This window comes from Symphodus melops (genome assembly GCF_947650265.1).
Source record: "Symphodus melops genome assembly, chromosome: 17".
Classification (NCBI taxonomy): Eukaryota; Metazoa; Chordata; class Actinopteri; order Labriformes; family Labridae; genus Symphodus; species Symphodus melops.
Genome location: NC_136707.1, coordinates 6,696,938 through 6,721,059, shown reverse-complemented (window position 1 = coordinate 6,721,059; position 24,122 = coordinate 6,696,938). Strand labels below are relative to the sequence as shown.

Below are 24,122 nucleotides of genomic sequence, written 5' to 3'. Positions count from 1 at the left end.
AGTTGTTGTTGTTGTGCCTGGTTATGACACGTGGATTTGAGGTTTTTAAATGTAAGCCCCTCCCATTTCACAGAAAGCTGCTTTGTGATTGGTCAAAGAAGGTTCTCTTTTGCCCTACATGGACCAATCATTTTAATCCACATCCTACGACGACCAAACAGGTTGCGACGCTCTTTAAAGAAGGCCCTCTTTATTTGTTGTTAGGTGCCTACACTATTGCCACATGAAATGTGCAGCCACTAATAGTTTAAAAATAAAACGTAAATGTTTAACTCTCTGGAAGTGTATTGTGCTTTGTATTGACGTTGTGACGCAGAACATATAATTTTATTTTTTTTTGTCTAAAAGATTTAACACATTTAATTAAATTCATCAGGCTCGACCGGCGACATCAATATGGTCCTTTGTTGAAACGCCAATGCTTTTCTGTAACTAAATATATGCTATAATTTCTCAATGGAAAAAAACAAAAACTGGCTTGACGGCGTGCTTTCTGCAGTCCAGCTGAAAATGGGACTTATATGAATGTCAAGTTTTCCTGGTGCGATAAAAAAAGATGAATGAGACGCAATGACTAAATAGCTTGATAACAAGCTGTCTGCAGCTTCACCAATCTGAGGTACCATTAGCAAGCTTTGAGGGATACACACACACACTCCCTGTGCTCGAGCCGTTTAGAAGACAAGTCCTTCATCTTAAGTTACCACTGAGAGACCGCAAATAACGTGAGAGCGCGAGCACCATTTCCGGGCTCGTGACATCGGCTACAGTGGAGCGGGACGTGGGTTTGAGGGGCGCAGCAGGGAGCACAGCGGTGTCGGTTTCTATCCCCGGGCTGCTGCTGGACGATAGCATGGCTGCTGGAAAGGGAGCAGGGAAGCCCGCCTCGCTGTGGGACAACATGCGGATACGGTTCGCCGTTTGCTTCCTCGGAGTCTTCGTCTGTTATTTTTACTACGGGATATTACAGGAGACAATGTGAGTCACCGCTTCGACCTGTTCACGTTAACACACCTTTCGTTGTGTATTGCTTTCTCACTCCGCTCTCAAATGTGCCAATTTTATGCCGGCCTGAATGTTAATTTATCATATTTTGGTTTGACGCACTTAAAACGTTTGCACAATAAACGTATAGACAGTGGCAGGACTCAAGCTTTACTTTGTCTTAGTTTGCGAAGTGTATTTAGATCCCACTACAAAGGCTGAAGTTATACAGTCTGACGATAAACTGTCAGTTTTTTGAATGGAGTTTGGCGTGCAAATGAACAAAGTCACAGAGTTGGCACAAAATCCCCAAAGCTTGTAGTTGACAAGTGCTTTTGTCATTAACCTCTAAAATATATCTTTTATTTGATTTAATTGAATTAATGGATGTGATGTTTGTTTATTAATCAGCCTGCAGTGTAATAATGCGTCTTTCATTCTTCAATTGAAAGTCAATCGAAGGGAATGAAGTAATGGGAGCTCTGCCTTTATTGCAGATCAGACACTCAGTCGTGACACAGTTGGTGTGGTGTTGCTTATGCCACGACGAAAGTCAACGTTAATATCACGTTTCAAAGTGACTTCAACTGGTGATGTCTCTTCTGTACGTTTTTCACAAACTATTGTTGATTTCAGTGCAGACACAAGTTCCTCATTACACATTGCCCATTGACAACAGCAAGCAACACAGCTGCTAGACATTCTTGATCCCTGAACAAAATGTCACCACTAACACGCTGCCCAGTCTGTTGTAATTTAATGCATTATGGCCTCTCCTGTCTGAGGAGGCTTTTTATAGCTTGGAGAACTGTGAAAGCACTCCACTTTAAAAAAAAAAAAAAAACCCACGTTTCTACCAAGTAGGATACTTGAGTTTCACACCCGTTGTAGCAGTTGTGATCTCTGCACCTAACAGAGATATGTGTTTGTCTTTTGCAGCACCAGAGGGGATTACGGTCAGGGTGACCAAAAGGAGAAGTTCAGATTTGCCCGGACGTTAGTCCTCATCCAGTGTGTCGTCAGCGCTCTGTTTGCTAAAATCTGTAAGTTTGTCCTGGATATATTTTGGAAGTTGTCGAAAGAAATCACTTTGGATTGTCATGAATTTGAAATTCACTCTCGTATTTATTTATTTTCGTTTGATGGTATCAACCTGACATATTATTTGCACTACAAGCTACCAAGTTGTGTTTTTATTTCAATCAAATATTCCTCTTCATCATCAGTGATCCAGTTCTTTGAGGGCTCCAAACCAGACTTGACGAAGAGCTGGCTCTATGGAGTGTGTTCCCTTTCTTATCTTGGAGCCATGGTGTCCAGTAACTCTGCCCTTCTGTATGTCAACTACCCCACACAGGTGAATCTGTCCGTTTAGAAAACTTACCACAATGAGTTTGTCATGTTTTTTTTTTTTAACTACTAAAACTTTGTGCTATCTCATCCTAAAGCTATGTTTTGACCCTTTTAGGTGTTGGGTAAATCCTGCAAACCCATACCAGGTAAATGTGACGACTAATCTATTTACCTCCCTAAACTACGACTTATAGAAAACTAGCTAGTGTGACGCCAAGGCCTAAAGATACACGTCTCTATGTAGTGGATTCTATAACATCTTTAAACAAAACAGCTAACTCATGACCCAGTGGAGTTTAATCATACAGATCATGTTGTATACATGTACAAATAACTACTTTGTGGGAGTTGTATCATCTCTATATAACGCATATTAATAATGATCACCAAACAGAGAGTTGTCTTTACAATTCAATCAATGAGGCAGAAATACAATCAAAGAAAAAACTAAAAGAATAAGAGCAACAAAACGATGACACAAAGATTCTTTGGTGGACTCATCAGAGTTTTGTAGTTTTTCCACAGCCGTCCTTTTTGTGTACATTTCCTGCTAATCTGTGTCAATATTGACAGACCCATAACCTTGCAGGTGTCATAGTGTGATGTGCTGTAAAGAGAGGTTCTCTGTTCAAGGACACTGAGTAAGCACATTTTTAGCATCTACACAGAATACAGCAGAGTGTTGTGTTTGGACATGGATGTTATATCCCCACACTTACTGCTTAGTTATCTCGAGTTCACATCCTGAAACACTCAGACACTCTATGGCCCTCCGTGTCCCCCCCCCTCACAGGGTTGTAGACCTAACACTGTAGGATATTAATGCGAACGTCAGACACGTCTCTGTGATCTCCATGGCTACAAACCATCTGTCATGCTGTTTGTCGTGCTGTTGCAGTGATGATCCTTGGCGTGACGATACTGAGGAAGAAGTATCCTCTGGCCAAGTACCTGTGTGTGCTGCTCATTGTGAGCGGCGTCGCTCTGTTTCTCTACAAACCAAACAAGAGCTCGGCGGTTGCAGACGGCCATGTGTTTGGGTTTGGAGAGGTTCTGTTGGTGAGTTCGTACGTGTCCCGTCCATCTTCACGTTGCAGCTCCATGTATTACCACGTGTCGTTAATGCCAAGCCTTCTCTTTCATCGTCTCGTGTGCCGTGTTGCTGCTGCGTCAACAGCTCGTCTCTCTGACATTGGACGGCCTCACTGGCGTGGCCCAGGACCACATGAGGGCCCGCTTCCAGACCAGCGCCAACCACATGATGCTCAACATTAACTTGTGGTCTACTCTGGTGCTGGGACTAGGTGAGTCAGCTGAGCTCTGAGCCAAAACTCCCATCTCACCGAACGTGTGCCCGCACCAAGGCTGTTCCCTGATTGGCTCCCTGCTGTCAGAGAGGAGAAACTAATGAGAAGAATCACCTTGATGTGGTTCAGTTCTGCCAAAATATCACAGAATGAAGCGGGAAGTGTAAATGAATGAACTTCTAAGGTATCAAACAGGTTTAAGGAAAATTGTCACTATGCAGCATCTGACATTGACTGATATGTTGTTGCATGCTGCTTGAGCTTAAACGTATTAATGTCACTCATTGTGTAAGCATGGATACAGACAGACATGACAATGCATCAATTATTCGAGTGTACTTATTCAGTTTTTATGATTTTTTTTTCCTTTTTTTTTTTTTTTTTCATAAATTGCATTTTAGTTATTCGATTTAATTTGATGTTTCTTTACTTCTGTGATTTTTCTTTGTGTTCATTGAACACAAAGTCACACTCAGGTCAATTCATAGTTATGTAAATATTACGTCTTTGGGTTTTTTTTTCTTACAGTAGACGTGTTCAAAGACAAAGGTCTTTACTGTTCTTCTCTATCTTAGGAAGCACCCACGTCAGGGCCGGTACTGATACGGTTGTTTAATATAACAGTTTAGCCGATTCAAGATTCCAATGTTTATTCCATTTGGGTGATTATTTGCGTCTGTATTTTGAATGAGCGATGTGATTTCACATATCTTAAGTGTTGCCAGTCTCTGAAACATGTCTTCTGTTGTTGATCTGATGATGGAAGACTCCATTACTGCTGAGAGTCTCCTTCACATTTAACCATGAAAACAAATAAGAGTCTGTCCAACAGGGGACTCCTGTCTATTTAAACAAAAACAAAACAACAACTTCTGAATCAACAGTTATATATTCTAACCTGCATTAAATACATGCAACAGATGCACATCAGCTGCTGACATGGGGGCATGCAACATAGGCTGATGTCTGTCAACCCAGCAGAAATAATCATCTTAAATACAGGGTTAAGATCTTTGTGATGTGATTGGTGGTTACAGCTTAGTTGTATAGCTGTCTCTGTGATGTGCTGTGATGCTCGAGGTCATGGCGATCCAATAAGAAAAAGTAAAAATGACGCAAAAACAACATGATCAGCATCGGCTTTCTGAACGGTGAGCACAATTCTCTCAGGTCCAAAAATCTCATTAATTCAGTGGAGGCGAAAGTGTTCAGTGTTCTCTTTATAGATAAGGAATGCTGCACCTCAAAGCCCTCGGTCCTGTTCGGAGGTTTCCACAATACTCTAAAGACTGAGGTGCATTAAAACGAAGGCGGTCTAATGAGGTGTTTTCTAAAGTGAGGCGCTAATGGGCTGAAAGATACAATCATCAGATCAAAACCATGTATGAGAACTGAGAGCCGGTTATCTGTCTTATAGCAAACTAATTGGCAGCGTCTCGTATCTCCGAGAAAGTTCCATCGCTGCTGCACATCTGCTTCCTGCTTTAAAAGGGCGCGTCACAAAAGGAGCTGTATTTGTTTTAAAAAGAATCCAGAGTCAAGCTGTGTCCAAAAACCTTCAGACGTCCTCCGTTTAAGACACTCCTGCTGCCCTTGCAATAATTCTGCCTTTTGATCGCTTTGAAGTGCCGTTATTTCCCAAGATAGGAAGGTGTTCTTGTACCTTCACTCCCACAAATTAATGACGCCCCCACACAACGGTTGAAATCAAAGTTACAGCATGACGCCACATGGTGGTGCTATATGACCACACGGTGAACGTTGCACTCTACACAAAGATGACCAAGAACAAATGTGAGACACTGTATTCGATCTTAGACGTCAATACTTTGTTCTTCTTCTTCTCTGCTTTCAGCTGTGTTGTGGACGGGGGAAATTTGGGACTTCCTTAGTTTCACTGAACGCCACCCGAGCATCTTCTACAACATTCTTCTGTTCGCACTGACCAGTGCTTTAGGCCAGGTGAGCGAAAGGGATTTGATGATGAAAGTGCACGTCGATGATGAGGGTGAAAGAAATGTGTCCTTGAGTAAAAGCTTTGGAAATGACTTCATTTATGTGATGCAACCTTTTCCCTTGGTGTGTTTCTTTTCCTCAAATCCATGCGCAGACCTTCATCTTCATGACGGTGGTGTACTTCGGGCCTCTGACCTGCTCCATCGTCACCACCACCCGGAAGTTCTTCACCATCCTCGGCTCGGTTATTCTCTTTGGCAACGTTATGAGCACCATGCAGTGGGTTGGCACCATCTTGGTGTTTCTCGGTGAGATTTCATTCTTAGCCCAGCTCCAAAGATCCCATCCTTTTCTAACTGATGCCAGCTTGTTTTTTTTAATGGATGCCTTTAATGGTAAACTGCTTGCAAAAACACATTTGAAGACTTCAGTTGTTACCCATGATGATGCGTTTAAAAAAAACAAAAAAAACAATTAGGCTCAGTTAGAATATCGACACTTCCTATGCAAACTGCTTGGTAAATAATGCACTGAGAGTATAAGCGAGTAAGGACAGTTGACACTGGCATGTTTCAATTAGATGTTGAAGTGCTCGTGATGTTTTGTGTTTTAAAGGGTCATAATAGTGAGGACCTACGTGTCACATCATTTGTGTTTAGCGGCTGATGCTAAGCTCTGACTGTTTAATCACAGATCTTTGCTTTTCTCACTTCAGGTCTCGGATTTGATGCTAAATTTGGCAAAGGCCCAAAGAAGACGACCCATTGAAACATATGGAGCACCTGAGGGAAAGATTGCAAAACAAGCAAAAATACTCTATAGTCAGTATCTTATTTTCACATAACCTCATGTACAGGCATCCTGTATGTGCAGAGGATTTTTTTTTTTTTTTTTTATACAATGGTCAGATCTTCAACTGTATTTAACGGAGCTCCTGTTGTGCACAGTGGATATGTTGAAGAGATACGGTAAACTTGGGATCAAATCCTGGATGAACTGTCTTGAGCCACTTGCATCTTTTTTTCTTAACTACACGACACCACACAGCAGCAGAAGAATTATGATGGGCGGTAAGACAAAGAAGTTTAAAAAAAACAAAAAAACAACAACTGTGTAGACACTAGTATCTGTTTTTGAAACCAGCCTCCCCCCCCTGATAGATACTGAAACAAGCCTAACATTTCAACCATGTTCTTATTACCAAATAAGGTTTACAAGTTGTTGCTTGAATATGTGCAATAATCACATATGACATTTGGCCTAGCATCATGTTATTATAAAATATAAACGGTTGTATGTAAACTGTTGTGTTATGTCCAATCTCACTATGGAATTGTTTATTGTTATTGAACTTTATTTTCTTCTAGCTGAACATAACTTAAAAAGGAGAATTGTTATAAAATCATGGTGTTTTGTTTTGTGTTGGGAAATCTTGTATGGCTCGGAAATCTTTAGTTGGGATGGATTCTCATTTCTGGTTGGCTTCTGGCTTGATCAAATGGCTGTAAAATATCAAACAAGCACATTATATTGATCAGCACTTATTAATGCTAAAAGGGAAAATAACACACTTGTTCAATCTGTTTTTAATGAAACAGTTTATTACCAATCATAACTTAAACTTATGATTCATTTTCCCATGATATTGAGAAATTATTGAAAAAAGATGTCTCTATGCACCCTCAACCTGTGTCGGCAGCTTAAAAATAAATATTTTATGCAATATAAAAGTGGAAATGTAGGTTAGATAGTTTAAGAACAGGTGGAATAATTATTTAATTTAGGCTTAAAAACAACTTCTGGTGAGGAACAAACAGCGCCCCCTGCTGGTATACTGCTGTAAACACTTCGACTTGTATTGATAAAGGAGGTTGGCTGCTTATCTCCATCGTGACACAGAAGTAGATAACTTAATTGCTGCTTATCACTTAATACTGCATCATAATCATCTGAAATTGTACATGTTGCATTAGATCAAGATAAAACCACCATAAATAAATAGACAATATCGTGTGAAGCCTATTTATATATATACCATTATGTTTTCAATTGCAAAGTAAAGCCACCTTGTGAGTGATTTACGTCAATATTGATTTATAGGTTGGGTTTTTTTACGGGTAGAAAAATGATTGATGAATGAATGAAATGATTTCGCGACCTTTTTTAACAAATTAACAATTATTTTTGCCAGAATAAAATGCTGTCAGAAAAAAAGAGATACGGATTGAATTATATGCAGCATTTAATGAAATCATACAAAATAAATTGCATTCATTTACATACAGTCTCACAGAAATGCTTTGCATGTGTCATGTATAATGGTTAGTAAACGTGTGTTTTCCTCTGCTGGCGGTCAGGCAGTGTGTGTAGCATCCTGTTTCTCATGTTGGCCTTTCTTCCGCTCAAACCTTCAGATTAAATTGAGCACCAGTCTGGCGACAGTGTTGGTAATCCGTTTATTGCTGTACAAATTATAAACCCGTCTTCACAACCAGTCGAAATGCTCGCCACAGTCCGCAAGCAGCTGAGAAGCCACCCAGCCGTAAGTAAATCCCAAATATATTCAATAAAAGATAATTTCAGAGTTGTTATTGTAATACCTGACCCCTTCTGTGAGCTTGTGTAGCTAACCTAGCCTAGGCTAACTAGTTAGCAGTGCTAGTACTCCCGACTGTGACCGCACTGACTTTGAGACATTTTGTCCCAGAAAAAGGATGCTTCGGTGTTTCTTTTCCCCTCAAAAAATGCAAATCAATACAATGTAGTAAACCCCGAGCACAGGGACTTCAGACAGTCGATACTTAGGAGTCAAACCAGGTCACAGATTGACCCAGTAGACGAGCCCAGAAAGAGGGTCCTACATTTCATGCTACTAGTTAGCTGGCTAGCTGGCGTTAGCAAATAGCTACTTGAGATGTTTACGTACACGAACACTTATATTTAGCGACGGTAAACACGGCGCCACTGAACTTTTGGAAGTTCATTTGGATAGACAAGCTTGGTCAAGAAGTGGGGACTGATAGAAAGTTTTAAATAGAGATAATAATGGGGTTGAACTGACTAGTCTTAACACAGGACAGCTGCAGGGCACAAGGTCAACAGGTACATTTCGTGTAAAGTTGTTTAAGCCTTAGTTTAGTAGGGCAACGATTTCTGTGTAATATTTGTCAGCAGTCTCCCCCTTATCTTAAAACGCCTCCTCAAACCTATGACAACTTTTTCTTTTTAAGTGAATAAAGGGTCTAACCTTTATCATCTCTCCAATCCTAGCTTATCCCACTCTTCTTCTTCATCGGTGGAGGAGCTGCCATGTCCATGATGTACCTGGCACGTCTGGCCCTGAGAAACCCAGATGTGTGGTGAGAAGAGCATTCATGACATGATCAATCTTATTTTTTTTAAATGAATATCCTATCTGAATACATTTCTTCTCACAGCATCCAGAGTGTGTGGGTCAATAAGAAAAGGGGGAAAGTAGCTTACAGTTTCTCTCTTGTTGATTTGTCTGTCATGACATGTTCCCTTTTTTCTTTTTTTTCCTCTTCTGCAGCTGGGATCGCAAGAACAACCCAGAGCCCTGGAACAAGATGGCCCCCACTGATCAGTACAAGGTGTGCCCCACTTGACTCTCAGAAAATCATAACAACAAATGCTGTGTAGATTTCCATTGCTGTTAAGAGTAGGTATTTTTGGTTCAGGGCTCATAATGGAATTTGGCCAGGCTTGTCCTGAGCCATGGATTAGTCTCTTAGTCTGATTGATCAAAGGACATAATCTGGTTAAATCTGTCTTACATGAACACATTTGATGAAGTCTTTAACTTCTCAGAAACAACAGTAGGAGTTTAACAAATCAGTTAAATTACAAAGAGCATCTAACTTCATTACAAGAAGCTTTACTCAGTGACCTTTTAAAATGTTAATCATCTAACAGTGAAGGAAAATACCCTAACACAAAAAAAACGTAAGTCTTTTTTTCCTGCCAGTTATTCTATTGAAAGTGTTTGTGTTTGTTGTTGACCTTAGATTTGTTTGTGTTCTCAGTTTTACGCAGTAAACATTGACTACAAAACGCTGAAGAAGCAGGGCCCTGATTTCTAAACATCAGCTGGACCAAAAGTACAAAGACAAGCTGCTCCGCACAGCACCATGGTTAAACTATCTCGAAACACCTGATGGATGCAGAGGCTTCACCCGCACAACGACTCATATTTAAGTTTCCCCATTGCATCTCATTGGTTTTTTTCAAACCTTGTCTATTGATTGTGGTTGTCAATAAATTGAAGGAGTCTTTTCTCCTCCGTACAGAGAAAAGAATTCAGTCCTTATTTGTGTTTTTGTCAATCGTTATTTTGCTTTGCATGCACAAGATCTTGCTTCAACTTTGTTTATTTAATGCATTTTATTACACTTAGTTTGCATTACCACCGAGACCACCTTCCACACATTGTTTACGATTACATCATGCCTGGCTGTTATTAAACAAGCATATCGCTTTCTCCTCATTTCACCTCTGTCCTGCCTTCACTGAGCTGCTGTTGCATTACGTGGCACATTTCTTGGCTGCTCTCCAGAGCCTTATCATTCTAGCAGGGGCAAACTTCCACCTGGTTATATTTAAGCGGCTCCCTCTGGTAGTGGCTGTGACATTCCAGTGATAAGGTGATGAAACCTCAAGCATCCAGTCCGTTGTCCTGTACGTCGACTTCACTCAGTCCAAGTTTTTCAAAAGATTCGACAGACGCACGCTGGGAAAAGATGAGCGCAGTAACCTGGTTTCTCCACTAAAGGTTGATTTATGTTTGTTTGACGCCATAGCATGTTCATGTGTGACACTTGAGCTGAGGAAACGGGACTCTATAGCGGGACACGTGTAGGTGTGACTCCTTATAGAATGCCATCATTCTCATCCAGATGAGTGTGTAAATGTCAACAGGTCGTGCCGTCCCTGCAGCTCTGAGAAATGCGACACGGATGAGCAGCCAACACATTGCAGGAAATGTCAAGGAGACCTTCAGATTCGAACAGAAGGCCACATCTAAATCTTAAACCACCTTCTCAATGACGCTGATTTTTTTCTCATTTCAATTTGTCAGAGCTTAATTGGCCAATTTTTTTAAATAATTTGAAAATACATAAGTTTCCAAGAGCTAATTTATTTGTTCATTTTAATTTGGTGAACGCAAACAAAAGTACTTGACATACTGTGTGGCTACACAACAAAGACCTGTTGTCGACTGTTAAGAGTGAAAAAAAAGATGAATGTACAAAAGAACTAATTCACCACCTCTCAATTAAAGGGAGCCTTATTTCATGCTGCCAGTATAGTTGGACGTTATTTACTGCCTCTCTATGTATCTCAGGGAGTATTTTAAATTACCAATTCCCAACTCAAAGACAAAGTGAAGCATCTGGTTTCTTGTATTGAATGCAACAGCCATAACTAGTTCACGTGACACAAACATCTTAGAAGATTGCCATTGAGGATTTTTGCAGCACAGATGACCCTTTTGTTAATCAGGACTCTTATATGCTTTTGTAAAACATTATGAGGATTGTGTTTGGAAAATTTTGTATCCATGATTGTATAGGTCGATATTTCTACGTTTGAAGAATAAACTGCCGGAAATGGTTTTCTTTGTTTATGTTATTATGACTGTTAAAATACAAAACAAGCCACAACCTGCAACATGCTAAAAGGCTCGCTCGGAAAATAGAGGAAGCCCCAGACAAATGTTAATATACCAATTATTATAGCAGAAAAAAATCCATCGTGGCTGGGTACACGATCGATAGATAGATAGATAGATAGATAGATAGATAGATAGATAGATAGATACTTTATTGATCCCGAGGGAAATTCAAGGCATCCAGTAGCAGTATACAGAAAGACTTTCCAATATGGTGACCCCCATGGATGGGTTTTAGAACGCCTCTTTAGAAACTAATGGGTGATGTCACTGAGACTACGTCCGTGTTTTATACAGTCTCTGTTAAAAAATAACATGCCTCAAGTCTACATTCATGATTGCAGCTATGTTTAATAACAGTAACAGGCATGATAACATGCTTTTACCATGATGGTAGAAGGCAAAAAGTTATTCTCAGTTCATATCCTTATGAGTCAGAACCCTAAATTTTAACTGTGGTCATGATAAGGAAAGGTTCAATTATCTGTGAATAAGTTTTGAGGACTTTGAATATTTAGGCCATGAATCTCTGTAAAAAGATTATGTGGTCTCATTTAACAGTTTGCACATTTTCAGTCTACAAGAGTCCACTAATCAACATGACCCAAAGCCGTGCTAGCAGTATGGCTAAAATCATTTTAATACCACAGGGATAAAAAAAAAGAAAAAAAAAAAGGAATTCCCTTTTATGGGAAGTTTTTGTTTCCTGACAATTAGAACCTCCAGAAACTTTAAAAATCATTCCTGCTTGCTGTGGTGCTTTTCTAATCGCCCAACCTACTAACAGTCACCACTGAGGGTCAGTTTTTGACTGACAGCTGGAGGGTTCAGAGTTTAAATGGCTTTATGGCAATAAATTCTCATTGGACACAGGTTGAACACAACTGTAGAGCCAGTCTGACCTGCATCTTTACCCTCTTACTCCTGACCCCTGACCCCTGTGTGGAATCCAACCCTTTTCTGCCCCACCACAAAGGTAACATTGAAAAAATAATGAGGGAAAATAATGTGAGGCGAGGCACAGAGCAATTGCTACTGCCGCAAATTGTCTTCTAAAGGTCACGCCAAAGGTCGGGCAGACCAGTCACAGGGGGAGTGCAGAGAGTCCTGCAGTTTTCATACCAACAAAGTCCTGACTAAAACATCTTGATAGTGGCTGTATGAGTTTCAAAGTGAGTGCAAGACAAGGAAGGATGGATAAACTTGTTGTATTTGTTTCAACACACATTGATTTGCAGATAAATGAAGTATTGAATGTATCCAAAATCTACTTTGTGGCTGGCAGAAATGTAATTTTTGCAAATTGAAATACCTGATGATTGTTTTATTATCATAAATATTGATTAACCTGCACTTGTTAGAAGTTAACCCTTTGTATATAGACAAACTATTTGTTCATTAAATTATCCTCAAAATATGCTTTTGTTTCCTCTCCCTTTGTGTCAACCCTAACGTAGACACATTAATCTACTCTAGATCAGGAATGAACTATAGATGTATATTTTATAGTTAGGGTTTTTACCGTTTTACATACAGTAGCTATAGATAACATGTAGCTTTACATATAGCTAGAAAATCATTCTATCAACCATCTCCTATATGCTTGAATAACATAATACAACCAAATCCAGCTGTAGTAACTGAAACTCTGCCTTTAACAGTTTTCATTAAGGTCTGTAGACCTTTGAACTTCTGCAGAGCTTACATCTGACTGTAAACATGATCATTTCTGTTCCAATGTTTTACTTTTTAGCTGTGAGACTTTTGTATTGATTAACTTTAAGAGCTGGCCTCAGGTGGCCATTTGCGGTACTGTAGTTTTTTTGCGCCTTAGTGTTGGTTTCATTTTCAGCTCCTGAGGTCTCTTGCTTTGAACTTGACCATGTTCAAACATAACACCTGTCACCATTCACCTTGTACCAGAGAATTTTTCTTTGAGAAAGATGATCTCATATCATTCCAAACCTTCAAATTTAACTTTATCGCCTGTTTATTAGATTTTCTTCACAGACATTACCTCCAGATCGTTAGCTGCATTGTTTTACTCATTCTTTGCTTTCAATTCAAAATCATGAAACAAGATTTCATTTGCATTCCATCAACATTGAGTATGGCAGAGCGCCCATATCTCACAAAAAAAAAACCAATGGCGCATATGAACAGTGGTCCCACTGGAGCCACAAGCTAGTTTAAGCTCTATTATCGTCCCTTTGTTTCCTCACGTCTGCTGCTTTCTTTTCCTCCCCGCTGCTGGGCACAAGCAGAGACTTGGTAATTTCCACTGTGATCCAGTCATGAATGGTAATGGCTTGATTATTTAGTGAGAATTGCATCTTGTTAGATTGAATTGTTGATATAAACAATTGACATTTCCCCTTGTAGTAACTGTGTTGTTGATCATATTAAGCATTTATGCCTGTTGAGAATTGAAACAATTATTCTGAGTCAAACAAGTCAAAAACAAATTTCTGATGTGTTATCTTTAAATTATAACATTTCTGAATTGTATTACAGAACTATGTTTACTATGTCTATGGTAAGATTAAACAAACTGTAATTTGGTAACAGATTAAAAAATAAAATAAAATAAAACAATCTGGTATAGCATTGGTTTAGATCTTTAATTTGTGTTCCACTTAGGCATAAATGTTAAAAGAGCTTGACATAGATGCAAAGTTATCATGTTATCACACAATCTGGGCTCTAAAAGATATCTACTCCACTTAACAGCTCCTGTTGGTGCGAAACTCTTATTGATTATGTCACCTTATCTTTTGAACGCCTGTGATATAGCTACTGCTTTTGCTCTGACTCATTATCTAAACATGTGCTGCCGCCATTAAAAGCAGTCTTCATTTTGTTACTTAACAGATATTACTCACAGTATTGTGTGAGCAGAACTCGACAGAATAAAATACGCTGTGATTTCATCCTCTTTTGTGTTTGTGTCAATACTGCCTGCTTAATGCTTTAGTAACATATCAGTTACCTCTTTATATCCACTCAGACAGACTTTCACAGAACTAAACTCTTACATATGCATTACTGAAGGAATAAACTCCTTTCAAACGCCTGCTGTGAGCCGTGTTAAGTAATGAGTGAAAGCCTCTCTCCCTCTGATTCTTGCCGAGTGGGCGCTTTTAATTTTATGCCATTCAGTGCTCAACTCTGCACTTCTCTCAACGTGTTCCTTCTGTGTTCTAGCCCTCCTTTTTCCTTTGTTTTTTCTCCGTCTTCTCTTTGTCATTACGGCAGCTTGCAAAGTTTTCTGAAGCCTGCATATGGATACACTCGTGGCCTGTAAAGAGAGAGAGAGAGAGAGAGAGAGAGAGAGAGAGAGAGAGAGAAAGTGCATCGTAGAAGTTTTGTTCCAACAGAACCACATTGATCCTTCTGCTTGCTCACTCAGGATGACAAAGTGCAATTTGCAGCAGATGCACAAAAAGGTCAGGGTTGTCGATGTATTTTTGCATGAGGGATTGAGTAAGGACACTGCAATCTAAAAGCCGTTTCAACATGAATACCACAGGAATTAATCTTCCCCGATATCTCAGGGACAGAGGAGCTTGGCGCGCCCGCTTTATGCGCTGTTTTGGAACATGCATCACTCACTTTGGAGCCAATTCAGTGCTGGGGCAGCCGGATGCTTAGAGGTTGTTTCATAAATACAAGGTCTCAGGTTTGATCCCTGAAACAGCCCTTGCGTCTTGTTATAGAGTCCTTGGGTAAGACAGTGAACGCCTCTGAATAGATCGTCAAAGGGAAATGTGAGTTAAAGGGAAACATTTATTGTGTCATTATTCTATCAGTGCCTAATAGGACGGAAAGATGTGAGGAGTGCTGAAAAAAAAAAAAAACTAGCAGAAGCTTCACATCTAACTTCCCATCATCCTTGGCATCTGTGTTTTGATGGAATCTTATTTTTTTTCTTTTTGCATCCATGCTAGGAAAGCAGGTCAAAATTTAAATAGCTGAAAATAGAACATCTGGCTGGGCCTTGTCAGTCAGCAGTGCGTAATGAAATATGGAAATTGGGGCGCTCTTCAAAGAGACGCAGGCCTCTTGGTGCTGTCCTGGGTCTCCAGCAGGCCCCTCAACATCCCCGACGGAGCCCCGCCTCTGTGAAACGTGTGCTACATTTCCAGGTGCTGCCGCTGCGGCCCAGTCCGCCGCCAGTGCCAGCTCGTTAGCGCTCACAGCCTGACGGAGCTGGCAGCTGGCATCATTAAACTTCAAACCGGCTTTCGACCTGGGGTGCCGCTGCGGGGAGAGACCGCCCGCTCATCCGCCTGCCAACAGCTGATTAGAGCCCCACTGACACCAGCAACCGGACTGCATCCACACACTATCCAAACAGCATATCCTTACACCAACAACACCACAAGCAACCAAACAGCATATCCTTACACCAACAACCACGCCGCAAACTGTCGAAACAGCCCATCCTCACAACACCAACACCGATGAAAAAGCTAAACACTCACATCTCCACCCAAACCACCTCTTCCTCACACCACACCACACAACTATCCAAACAGCACACCATCTCACCTCCAGCCATAGAACAAATGTTGTCAATGCATCAAAATAATCACCTTGGACAAAATGGTAACATCATTCTGTCCCACATGGTTATCAACACAAATCAACTTCCAAGAGGAGATAGGGGAGCTAAAAGTGTCCATCAACCAAGAGCTGCCAATATTGTTTTGTTTTATTGCTTTTATTAGGATCCCCATTAGCTGCCCATTTAATGGCAGCTCGTCTTCCTGGGGTCATATATAGCACTAACATGAAGAAAGAAGCTATAAATCCTCAAACTTAATGCAAAACTCCAGTTAAATTTCTTTGTAAGAGTAAATCTTTCAACAGGGTTTATTCTCCTCGACTTTCAAAAATGTCCTGCTACTAGTCGACCTTTTCAAAAAAGTGTCCAATCTCCAGCTCTATTCACCAGGATCAGTTCTATTTTTTTGTATGCCCGCAGCCCTGAAACCCAACAATGTACCCTGCAAGTATTTTGGGATGATAAGGGAGCTGGCCAGGTAACATAATTCCCCTAAAGCACTTTTAAAGCTTATTGATCATAGGGTATGTGTTCATTGTTTTGTAAGAACTAAAGGAAACATAATGTCCTGTTTTGTTTTGGGGTTTTTTTGTAAACTTTTAAAAAAGTGACAATAATTCCTCTGGAAATCGCAGCAATGGACCAAAAAAAAGGTAGCTATTTATCCTCTTATAATCTTCATGTGCCATTCCCTCATGTTTTACCCACAGCAAGCTTTGTGGTTTTTCCCAGTTAATGTTGAGTGGGAAGCAGGGCTGGGAGTAAGTTTAGAATGCACTATTGTAACTCCAATAGTAAAAGCAGAATTAAAAAGCACTCTCTACTTATTATTACTTTACGTGAAACAGCTAACAACTATCATGGTTGTTGGCTGGTTTAGTTTTGTATTTCATGGTAGTTCATGTAGTTGTTGATTGTTTCCCTTGTGTGTTTTACTGTTTCCAAGTGTAGTGTTATTGTTTACTTGTTCAATCTTTAGTGTTTCTTAGTTTCGTCTTGAGTGTTTGCTGTTTTATTTTGTAATATCTTGTTGTGTTTTCAGTGTCAGGTTTTACTTTATATTTGTCCTCACTGTTCTTTGCTCCTTGTGTGTTTGCCTCCTGTCTGATTGCCCCGATTGTCCTCACCTGTGTAACCAGTCTCACCTGTGTTTGATTACCCCTGTGTCCATTTAGTCTCTGTGTCTCTTCCTCTCTGTTTCAGTTCATTGAGTTTGTCTTTGGTAACGTGCGGTCTGTCGGTTTAGTGTGTCGTTTTTCTCCCTCCTCCTGTGGTTGGGGGTTTTTTTCTTGTGGATTTTTCTGTTGGATTTTGATGATATTTGTTTGGACAATTTTGCAAGTACACTTGTTTGCCTTTTAGTTCATTCAATATCTTTGCTGCTGCACCTGGGTCCTCCTCCCTTGTTTTTCCACCCATGTCCATGACAACAACTACGTGGGTTACGCTAACGTCACTGTAAGTAGCATCCTGGGTGAAAGAATATCACATGTACTAAACACACAAACAGGCTGAGAATGATTCATTGGTGAGCTTTCATGTCTTGGAAATACCAACATTATTGTTCCCTACTCCATTTAAACAACATGAGTTTAGTGTTGAGCTGTAGTCTGTGTCTATATGAATTTTTTAGTTGTTTCTCTCACACTGTCATAGCAAGACTAAATAATACATACATTCATATGAATATCGAAGCTAAACTAAAGATGCTTTCCAAAGTATCTAGTTAAATAATGCAGTTTTACTCAGTCACTTTTAGATATTAAATTACCTATTATTGGTTGTTTAAAAAAAAAAAGCTACACACATATTGGAAGCTTGGATATTTATGCCTTATCAAAAGGGCAAATATATTAATAAAATAGTGTCCGAAGTTTCCTCGAAGGAAAAAAGTAGAAATTAAAAAGCGCCAAGCAGAGGTACCCATATGTAGCCTTGTTCATAGCAGCCATTTCCTTCATAATGCAAAAATCAACCTAGTTTTAGAACATGGCTAATTTGCTTGGAGTTTACTTCAAGATTATATCTCCTCTTCCTTCCCTCTTCATCCGGCTCCAATCGCTGATTTGTATGCACTTCTAAACTCCCCTCAGTGCTGATGGAATGGAACTGAAGCAATTCTATGTTGGCTTGAATTTTCATGAACAAATGTTTGTTGCAGCTTTGCCTTTGAACAGTTCACACATAATCGCTGTCCACTGTTTTTGTTGTTGCAGTTTTCCTTTCAAGTGATGTCTTTTATTATTATTATTCTTCACAAAAACAAACCTAAATCTACCTTTAACAAGCATGTAATGGAGAAAGTAAAACAAACTGACAATATGTGTATCTTCCTTTTCCTATGATCACAGTCATCCTCCCTAAATGCTCTTCTGAATGCTCTCCTGATGTGATTTTCTTCATAGATATTGCTTCCTAAGATTGTTGTTGTTTCCCCCCCATCCTATGCCTTCCATTCAAACCATGAAATAAGACTTAATTTGCATTCCATCAGAGTCGGGTATGGCAGAGTGCCCATATCTCACCAAACCCCACTGACGCATATCAACACTGGTCCCACTGGAGCCACAAACTGGTTTGAGCTCTATTATCGTCCCCGTTGTTTCCTAACATGTCCGCTCCTTTCTCTTCTCAGCTGCTGGGCACAAGTAGAGGCTTGGTAATTTCCACTGTGATTGAGTCATGAATGATAATGGCTTGATTATTTGCCCAAAATTGGTCTCTTTGGATTCATTTCATGTTTGTTGATCATTTAGAAGCTTTGTCCAAACTGTTCCACTGACTGATTTAACACATCCCTCAGCCTCCATATTGTTTTACTGCTGAAATCTTTTGGCCAATCGAAAGCTCATTTCAGTTTTTGTGCGGTGGGAAAATCTCTGGATCGTTTACATTAAATCAATGCATAAACAAAATGCAGAGCATAAAAAAAATAGTCAATTCAAAAATTTCTCTCTCTCTTTCGAGTAAAATCCTCGTTGAGGATTTTCTCCCTTGTCTACTCTGAAACGTATCTAATGAGTATACGGTGGCTGACTTGAGCAAACACTTTGATATACAACTTACATGGATAAAAGTGTGCGGCAAGCTCAAAAGTAAATGAAACTACTGAAAAGCACTGCTAATTGAAAAAAAAAAAGCCAAAACAACGACATTAACATCAGACGTGCAACAAATACATGAACAATGCACAGTCAAACCACACATTCAGAAAACAGCTGCAAATAGAAACATGCAGCCAAATGCTCAGTGTTAAATTCTTGATTTGATTTCTTTATCTTAAAACAAACAAAAAACAATAGCTGAAGTAAAAAAAGTGAAAGTCTTCACTTATTGTTCATAATTATATGATGATAATATAATGTAAGATAATCATGTACACAAAATTATCTCATTACACATGCGTAAATATTCCATCTCATCCTAAATGAAATCACCTATAGCATTTATTGAAAAAAAGACAAAAACACATACACAAACTTATATACTTTCTCATTCCTTTGTTTCAATAGGAAAGTGGCAACAATTGAAGTCAATTAGGAAGTTTAAAGTGAGTCCAGCCTGGAGTCTGACAGTGGGGAGGATGGAGTTCTGTAGGAGCAGCCCTAGCATGCCTGGAACTAGCACTAGCTTCAAGGCTAACTGAGCTCTGTCTCTAAAACACCCATCTCACTGGTGTCAGAGCCCGACCCCCCCTGTGCCTTCGCCATCCCTGCTGTAAGCATCCAGGTGGAACTCTCTGAAAATCTCTTGGCTAGTTTAACATAGCTGTCTGTCATCGAACAAAGCCTCAACTCTCTGAAAGAATCCCCTGCTCTGGGCCTGACAACTTGAGTCGCCTCAATCTTAAGCATTTCAAGTTGCAGACCACTGAAGATATCAAAATGTACCATGGGATTTGGTCTAATATTTTAATCCCTAAAATGAGGATTTTTCTTCAGCAATAATGTTCCTCATGAATGGCAGGGAATCCGTTAATGTGCTCTAAAGGTTCCTCTGGGAGCAGTATAGGCTGCTGGGTGGAGAAACAGCTCAGCAATGCAGCTTTGGGAGAGAGGATATTAGTCGTAATTCAGCTCTACTGTACACGAAACAGACGCCCACAACTATCAAGACCAACTTAACCCAAGCAGGAAAGAATTTATGTATCTGCAGAGAGATAGAAAAGAACCTTAACGGTTTTAAAGTCTCCACAAATAAAATATTTTGAATGCATTTTCCCCTTATTTCAATAAGTGTATATTTCAACATACAAATGAGCAAGGGGTTAATAGGAGGTCCAGTGGAACATGTATCGTGGGTGGCTAACTCCTTAATGAGCTCATCTTGCTTCTTTATACACGCTTTGCATTGATTTATCACAAACCACTGACACAAAGGTCAGCGAGCGACTCCATGATTAACTTTGGTACATCTGGGTTCTGACATGACCCCTTGACCTCCGCCTTGCATCAGTGTCTGTCACGCAGCCCGTCATGCATCACAACACATCCAAAGCACTCCCTGGGGGCGATGCAGCACCCCATCAATATGTACAACATATCCCATCAAGCACTTCTCCCTCTCTGTCTGTGAAAAATGAAGCCTCAACTCCTGATGATTTCAAAGCAGCATCGCCGAGGAGACCTTGAGAAGGCATGTTGTGTCTGCATAAAAAAACTGCCCCCGCTCAGACAGGACTTCAAAGCAAAGATGCAGTTGTTACCAACATCCACGAGGAGGTAGCAGAGGGGTTTGTGGGAGAAAAGGAGTGGAGGTATACGACCCCTCTCTGTAAGCAATTGACCCTCGTGGTTTGGAGGGCTGAGTTGCCGGGTGCTTTGCGCCGTCTCCATGTTCCCCTGGCATGGGGCCCTCAGGCCAGAGCTGGACAGAATGTGGAAGTAGTGCCGGGACCAGAGCAGAACCTCCGGACTCCATCTGTCGCTTTCCCCACAGCAGAGGGAGAAGAGGGAGACGGGGAGCGAGCCAGAGACAGGTGGGCCCACCTCTCACCAGCTGGCACTGCAGCCAGCATCTGCCCACAGCCAAGACAACTTTTCCTTTCTACTCATCAGCTCGTGCTTCCTTTTCCTCTCCTCCTTTATCATCCATCCCTCCACCAGCTACGCTCCTCTAAGATGCTTTCATACTCGGTGCTATAGTTTGGGTACACTTGAACACTGTTCTGTTCAAAGACTCTGCTTCCTGTATTGTTCTGCAGCTTTACAGTCGATGCTAAATCAATGACAGAAATAATCAAGCTTTAGGCGCCTGCAGAGGGATGTAAACAGAAGACAAATAAGGAGAAGACTTTAATGCTTCGAGACAACTGAGCTCTGAATTGTAAAAGCGGGCGGCAACTTATATTAGATCAAAGATATACCTAATCTTATACTGTACAGGCAAATAATAAAACCTGACCACCAGAACAAGATTCAGAGCTTGTAAAAAATGTGTCAGGCCCCAGCGACAGCTCCTCACCAAGTTTGAGTCATAAGGCATTTTTACTAAACAGAAAAGAAATGAAACACACATTTCAAGAAAAGGCACAAGAAAGACAGGTACTATTATATTTTTGCACTTTTTTTTTTATTTGCTTGCTTGTACATGATTCTTCAAAAAAAACCCAGATTTTTACTTCATGCCATAGTTTGTGAGTGGAAAAACTAATCAACAATATGCTGTCAGAATGTTGCTTAGTCTTCATTTTGTCCTTCATTTAAAAAAACAAACACAAAAAGACAAATGTCCTTAAGTGAGAAGCATTACCTAAAGTCTTTTGTTTTTAGACGCACATTTTCTGAGGTAGCAGGAACATTTAGAAACTCTTTTCTTAGAGTAATTATTTGCAAAAGGTCAAAGCTGTTTTATGTTAATTTAATTCTGTTCTGGGGTTGGTTGACCTTGTTCTCATTAAAGTGTTATTGAATATTTGAACAGATCATTCAGAAGATAATGCGTGAGTATTCCCTCCTTCAGGCCTCATTTTCCCAGCTCTGGCAGTTTAAAATGTCACGACCGGCTTTACAGAAGTCTTTGCGATGCCACCCCCATCACCCTCCCCACCCCAGATGTTGAGAGTATAAAAAGTACAATCCTGAAAACAACGTTCAAACTCTGGTCCCCACCTGGGAATTTGCTATATACCACAATAGGGTTGACCTATAGGGGGAGGTAAAACCTTTCTGAATAATTCACTGAACTAAAGCAGGACTACAGTGCACGTCTGACGTATATATGACAACATAGGACACACACTAAACTTTAAGACTAAGACTCTGATTGACACACAGAGCATCCTTCACTGACCGGGAACACTCAGATAGCAAGACGAAGAAGACAGCATCCACCCCCACCCCCGGAAAATTCTGCTACACATCTTGTGTACCAAGCTAATTTAGTTGATGCAGGGGTGAGGCTAAGATGTTACACAAGACAATCCAGTGAGTCTGATTAGGCCGCATGTAACCAATTAGGTCTCCTGGATCCATCTGAAGCCGACTGGACAACAAGCACAGGCCCATTCACCCAATGGAGAGCTTTTCGTCTACCACCATGACACAATTACATCCAAATTCTAACACTGAATCAGAAATCTGTCAGCTTTAATTTTCTTTTAAAGTTCAGACCAACAATAACTGCAAAAGGGCAAAATGCAGCTTTTAGATCTATAGCTCCAGTTTGGACAGTCCACATGATATTTACCTCTAGATCTTCGTCTTCTAAAGGTTCCTCTTGGTTTATGATGCTATGCTTGCTATTTTCCCATCAAATTTCCTTCCTTTGAGTTTTATCCCCTTCAAAAGAAGATGAATCTAATTTAGCTTGCTCCATATTTCCTGTAATCTTTGAGTGAGTTGAAAAGGGAACGGCAGTTGGTTGACGGCTTACCCGGAATAACATGCAAATGAAGTCGTACATGCAGCTTTCACAACATCACGTGAAACTCAAACTTTTCTCCACAAATAAGACATACCTACACTCACCTGCCACTTTATGAGGTACAGATGTTCAACTGCTTGTTATTACAGGTATAATCAGCCTTTCACATGGCATAGGCATGTAGACATGCTCAAGACGATCTTCTGAAGTTCAAACCAAGCATCAGAATTGGGGACAAAGGTGGATTTGTAGTAGCTCAGTACGTATAGGGACTCGGGTTGAAAACTGGAGGGTCCTTGGTTCAAGTCCTGATGCAGACCAACATGTGGGATGAGAATGGTTCGAGCTGAATGACAGGCAGTGTTAACTCAAATAGCCATAAGGTACAACTATGGGTGTACTAATTGAGGATCATTTCAACGCCACAGCCAACCTGAGCATTGTTGTCCGGGGATCATGTGTGCCCCTCTTTCGATGGCTGCTTCCAGTCAGATAACACACAAAGCTTCAATCATATGCCTTCTTGAGAGATGTCAATGAGTTCACTGTACTCAAATGGCCTCCACAGTCACCAGATCTGTCACCAACAGAAGATTCGTCTTAAGGATGTGCACTCCACAAATCTGCAGCAACTGTGTGAGGACATCATGTCAATAATCTCGACAGATATGTTTCCTGGACCTTGTTGAATATATTCCACGAAGAATTATGGCAGTTCTCAAGGCAAAAGGGGGTCCAACCCGGTACTGGCAAGGTGTACCTCATGAAGCGGCCGATGAGTGTAAATCACAACACTTGCTTCCCTTTTTTTTTTTATTCGAAGTTAAGACAAAGTGTACCCATTTTATAAACGACTATTCTGTGCAAATAGATTCATTATCTGAAAACATCAGCGGTCACGTAAAGACATGAACGAGTGATCAGTAGAAAAATAATATTGCTTGTGTTTTGTTTTTCATTGCATATTAACTGCAGTTCCAGGTATTGTTTGTCGCTGCAGCCTGCTGGGTTTAATCTCAGCTCTCAGCAGACCCCGAGGTCCATCTAGTCACCATGATTAGCCTTTAATAGATGTGCAGTTGGATTGTGTTTGATGACCCAGGTTATTTGTTGACAAAGCCTTGATGCGTTCTTTTATGAAATGCATTAGGCTGCGACAAGAAGTTTTCCTTGCATGATGACTCAAAAGCCCACATTAATATGCAGTCCTCATATAAAAGATGTATTTATACTCTCGCCAATCCTTATTACAGTGCTCTGCTTTGAAACGAGGTCGTGAAACTTAGAAAACTGATTTATTGTAACATCACAAATGTATGAAAAAATACTTTGAAAGAAAAGGTTCATAGAAAAGTGTATAACATCGAACAATTATTTATTATGTTTGTACAAACTTTGAATA

The 24,122-nt window shown here is 40.3% G+C and overlaps 2 protein-coding genes across 2 annotated transcripts; both read left to right on the top strand.

Moving 5' to 3' along the window:
• Positions 1-397: 397 nt before the first annotated feature.
• On the top strand, positions 398-7,002 carry slc35b1 (solute carrier family 35 member B1). Its single transcript, XM_079365771.1, has 9 exons — positions 398-978; positions 1,924-2,027; positions 2,211-2,341; positions 2,453-2,483; positions 3,236-3,396; positions 3,515-3,641; positions 5,500-5,606; positions 5,755-5,908; positions 6,316-7,002. The coding sequence occupies exons 1-9, from the start codon at positions 854-856 to the stop codon at positions 6,366-6,368; spliced, it is 993 nt and encodes a 330-aa protein (XP_079221897.1). The 5' UTR covers positions 398-853; the 3' UTR covers positions 6,369-7,002.
• A 971-nt stretch (positions 7,003-7,973) lies between these two features.
• LOC306837909 (cytochrome c oxidase subunit NDUFA4-like) lies at positions 7,974-9,927 on the top strand. Its single transcript, XM_079365776.1, has 4 exons — positions 7,974-8,142; positions 8,871-8,959; positions 9,151-9,211; positions 9,644-9,927. Exons 1-4 carry the CDS (start codon positions 8,101-8,103, stop codon positions 9,698-9,700), a joined length of 249 nt encoding a protein of 82 aa, XP_079221902.1. The 5' UTR covers positions 7,974-8,100; the 3' UTR covers positions 9,701-9,927.
• The last annotated feature ends 14,195 nt before the right edge of the window (positions 9,928-24,122 follow it).